Source organism: Propithecus coquereli, unplaced genomic scaffold (assembly GCF_000956105.1).
Source record: "Propithecus coquereli isolate 6110/MARCELLA unplaced genomic scaffold, Pcoq_1.0 Scaffold490, whole genome shotgun sequence".
NCBI classification, from domain to species: domain Eukaryota; kingdom Metazoa; phylum Chordata; class Mammalia; order Primates; family Indriidae; genus Propithecus; species Propithecus coquereli.
Window position 1 is genome coordinate 32137 of NW_012150730.1, and position 4497 is coordinate 36633.

General features: G+C 45.3%; 1 protein-coding gene across 1 annotated transcript; it reads right to left on the reverse strand.

The window, feature by feature from the left end:
* Positions 1-759: 759 nt before the first annotated feature.
* On the reverse strand, positions 760-4261 carry LOC105819582 (zinc finger protein 586-like; the record flags this gene model as incomplete). The annotated part of the gene is made up of 2 exons (XM_012655861.1): positions 3948-4261; positions 760-2211 (listed from the first exon to the last, which is right to left on the reverse strand). Coding segments are annotated over exons 1-2 (1486 nt in total), but the record flags the coding sequence as incomplete, so codon positions are not given.
* Between the last annotated feature and the right edge of the window lie 236 nt (positions 4262-4497).

Consider the following 4497-nt stretch of genomic DNA (forward strand, 5'->3'; position numbering starts at 1 on the left):
TCATCATCCTGCAAGATCGACAAGATCCCTGAAAAAGGTAGTCCATATTTTGAAAAAACCAGAATAATCCTCTGGGTCAGGTCCATAGCGTAAGTCCTCAGAGAGAAAGGAACGAGTAATAAGGCTACTTACAGATCTCTCTGGTGCAGTGAACAGAAGATGACTGAAGTCTGTAACCTGATGAGGTGGGTGAAGGACACACTGCTGGCAGCTGCAAAACCTGCCAAGTGGTAGAAGTCAAATTGTTTTTGCCAGAGAACTAACAGTCACATAATCCTGGCAAGGCACTTGGGCAGGATGAGAAATGCAATGTAGCTCCTACATACCGGGAATTTGTGCAGATATTCAATGGATGACATTCAATTTAGGCAGATGACTCCCTCATGAGGGATCTCCCCCAGTGTTATACTGAACATGAACCATCATGCCCTGTACATCTACATTGCTTCTCTCAGTTGAACATTCTGGTACCCAGGAAGAGAAGGCCGAAGGCTTTCTCATATTCACTGCACTCAAAAGCCACTTCCTCACTGGCAGTACTCCTGTGGATAGTCAAGCTAGAGTTTTGGCTAAAGAATTTCCCAAATTGACTTCATTTATGAGGCCTTTCTCCAGTGTGACCTCTCCAGTGTTGAAGGACTGAAGAGCTGTGATGAAATGAATTTCCACATTCACTGCATTCATCAGGCCTTTCTCCAGTGGGAACTCTCCTGTGCTGAATGAGACTGAAGTTTTGAGCAAAGGATTTTCCACATTCACTGCGTTCATAAGTCTTTGCTCCAGTGTGAAGTCTCCTGTGATTAATGAGACTGGAGTTTTCAGTAAAAGTTTTGCCACATTCATTGCACTCATAAGGCCTTTGTCCTGTATGAACTCTCCCATGTTTAATAAGACTAGAAGTTTGAGCAAAGGATTTCCCACATTCAGTACATCCATAACGACTTTCTCTAGTGTGAATTCTCCGATGAACATGGAGTGCAGAACTTTGCCGAAATAATTTCCCACATTCGCTACACTCATAAGGCCTTTCTCCACTATGTAGTCTCCTGTGATTAATGAGACTAGAGGGATAAGCAAAAGATTTCCCACATTCACGGCACTCATAAGGCCTTTCTCCAGTATGTAGTATCCTGTGATTAATGAGATTAGAAGGATAAGGAAAAGATTTCCCACATTCACTACACTCATAAGGCCTTTTTCCAGAGTGAATTCTGCAATGTTGCAAGAGTGAAGAGCTTCGATGAAATGATTTTCCACATTGATTGCACTCATAAGGCCTTTCTCCAGTGTGAACTCTCCTGTGTGTCTTTAGATGGGAGTTTTCAGCAAAGGTTTTTCCACATTGACTGCACTCATAAGGCCTTTCTCCAGTGTGAACTCTCCTGTGTTTCAAGAGACTCGAGTTTTCAGCAAATGTTTTTCCACATTCGCTGCACTCATAAGGCTTTGCTCCGGTGTGAACTTTCCTGTGCCTCATGAGAACAGCGCTTTCAGCAAAGGTTTTTCCACATTCGCTGCACTCATAAGGCCTTTCTCCAGTGTGAACTCTCCTGTGTTTAATAAGACTGGAGTTTCCAGCAAAGGTTTTTCCACATTCACTGCACTCATAAGGGTTTGCTCCAGAGTGAACTTTCCTGTGCCTCATGAGAAGGGCCTTTTGAGCAAAGGTTTTGCCACATTCACTGCACTCATAAGGCCTTTCTCCAGTATGTAGTGTCCTGTGATTAATGAGACTAGAAGTACAAGCAAAAGATTTCCCACATTCACTGCACTCATAAGGCCTTTCTCCAGTGTGAATTCTCCTGTGTTTAATGAGACTGAAGTTTTCAGCAAAGGTTTTTCCACATTCACTGCATTCATAAGGCTTTGCTCCAGTGTGAACTTTCCTGTGCCTCATGAGAACGGCCTTTTGAGCAAACGTTTTGCCACATTCGCTACACTCATAAGGCCTTTCTCCAGTGTGAACTCTGCTATGTTTAATCAGATGAGAGATACAAGCAAAGAACTTGCCACATTCACTGCATTCATAATGTCTTTCTCCAGTGTGAACTCTTCTGTGTTCAGTCAGATGGGACTTGGTCTTAAATAATTTCCCACATTCCCCAAGCACATGAGGCAGTTCCCCACCGCGAACTCTCTGGTCTTTGTATACGTGTACACAACTGTTCTGCTTAGAGGATGCCGCCTCATCTTCCCCTCCATGCCAACAACCTAAAAGCAAGGAAATGCTGGTGAAGTGCACGTTGATTTCTTTGAGAGTGTGCAGCCCATCCACAAGTAAATCTGACAAACCAAAAAACTAGTCCCTGGGATTTGCAAGCACAGGGAATTGGGTTCAGGTTCAGGGTGGGGCTGTTCAGCAGTTATCACAGAATGTAGGCGGCGGCCTCATGGTGTGAAGGGAATGACCATACTATGCAAAAGAGTAAAGGCAGGGTTTGTAACTCCTTCCTCCGCAAACAACTTGTCTGCAGGACCTTATCTGTTCAGGACACACGAGTACTATTTAGAAGAATATGTCCACACCTAAGAAAATATGACTACAACACAGCAGTCTTTTGTCAGGGACTGTTTAAGAATGGGTACATGCTTCATAATACAAAATGTATGAGCCAATATTGAAGACCACTGCAGATGCAGCAGTGAGAACAACAGGTGAGATGTGGAGTTTAGAGATGTGAAGATTAGTCCTCAGCTGGATATAACAGCAGAAGTCACAAGGCGTAGGAACAACAAATTGGCAAACTCTCAAGAATGGGCAAGACAGAATAAATATGTGGTACCTGTACGGCTCTAAAATACTAATCAAACAGAAAAGCTTTGTGGCATGATTTGAACAAAAGCTCTGACATCATGCCCTTATTTACATGTCACTCTTGAGAACCAGGCTGCCTCTAAGCACACCTTGCTGAGGCTGGATTGCTTTGCATCTTAAAGACACGCAAGAGCTCTCCATCTCATCACCATCATGGACGCGTACATAGGACCCAGATGATGTAAGTAGTAAGAGAGAGACAGGACAGATGAACAGGCAACACTGACTCAGAAAAATCTAGCACTTGATATCCCACAGGAAAGGACACTAAATACTGCAAGAAATTCTTTCTTTCTTTCTTTTTTTTAGATAGGTTCTCACTCTGTCGCCAGGGCTAGAGTGTCACTCCTGTCTCAGCCTACCAAGCTCCTTGGACTACACGTGTGCCTTCACTATGACTGGCTAATTTTTCTATTTTTTGTAGAGACAGGTCTCGCTCTTGCTCAGGCTGGTTTCAATCGAACTCCTACTGACCTCAAGCTATCCTCCTGCCTCAGCCCCTCAAAGTGCTAGAATTACAGGTGTGAGCCACCACACCTGGCCCTATATATTTATTTATTTTTAGACGTGAGATCTCACTATGTTGCCTGGGCTGGCCTAGAATCCTTGGGCTCAAGGGATCCTCCCACGTCAGCCTCTGAGTAGCTGGGATTACAGGCGCATGCCACTGCACCCACAAAAATACTACAAAAACAATTTTGAAGGAAGGTGTTGCAAGGATAGGCTGTGGTCCATGTAAGTAGTGACCATGTCCGTGACAGCAATTCCTCGCATAGACAGACATGAACAAATGTAGATAAAGGAGGGAACGAGAACCTGGGACAGACAGGAGCCTTTGATCTGCAGTCACCCAGACATCCAGAAGGCAAGCAACATGGGATGTATTAGGGTAACTGCAAGACCCTGACCCTGAATCCTTCCCTGGGAGTCTGCAGGAAAGCAGGTGTTGGGGCTGCTCTATGAGAGGAAATGGCACAACCCACACCCAGTCCTAACAATCATAGAACATACCTAGAGAAGTGAAAAAAAGAAGTTGTGTCCACACTCCTGAAGTGAGAAAGTCTTGCCAATGGGGAAAAAGGGGAAGGGCAGAGACTAGGTCAGGTGACAGGGATAAGTGTAAGGGCCTTACCCAGGAACGTTATAAGTGTCAAGTTCTCCAGCATCACGTCACGATACAGGCATCTCTGAGCCTCATTAAGAAGACTCCATTCCTCCCAGGAAAAGTTCACAGCCACGTCTTCAAAAGTCACACTGCTCTGTTACGATGGGGACAGATGAAACCACAAACAGCCCCTGCTTAGGACCCACAATCCATTTCCCCCACATACCTACCCTTCCCCAACCTCCTCCCAGGGTACCCAACTTAGAGGAGAAACTTTCCCATTGCTGACACTCTGTCCTCGGGGGCCCACTGATCACAGTGTATGACCACCAGCGACAACAGGCACGTGCACAAACAGGTATCTAACCTGTAGCCCTGACATAAAGGGATCCCCACTCTTTTTACCAGCAATTTCTGTGGCAGAGAGAAAGTCACATCATCCCAATGGAGTGCCCTAGGGCCATCAGACATACTCCCTCTCTACATGCATGTCCCAGCCATCCTTGGACACCACAGACACATGTCCATGGCCATTCCCACCTAACTGACCCCCATCATTAGCCTCTCTCTGGCATCC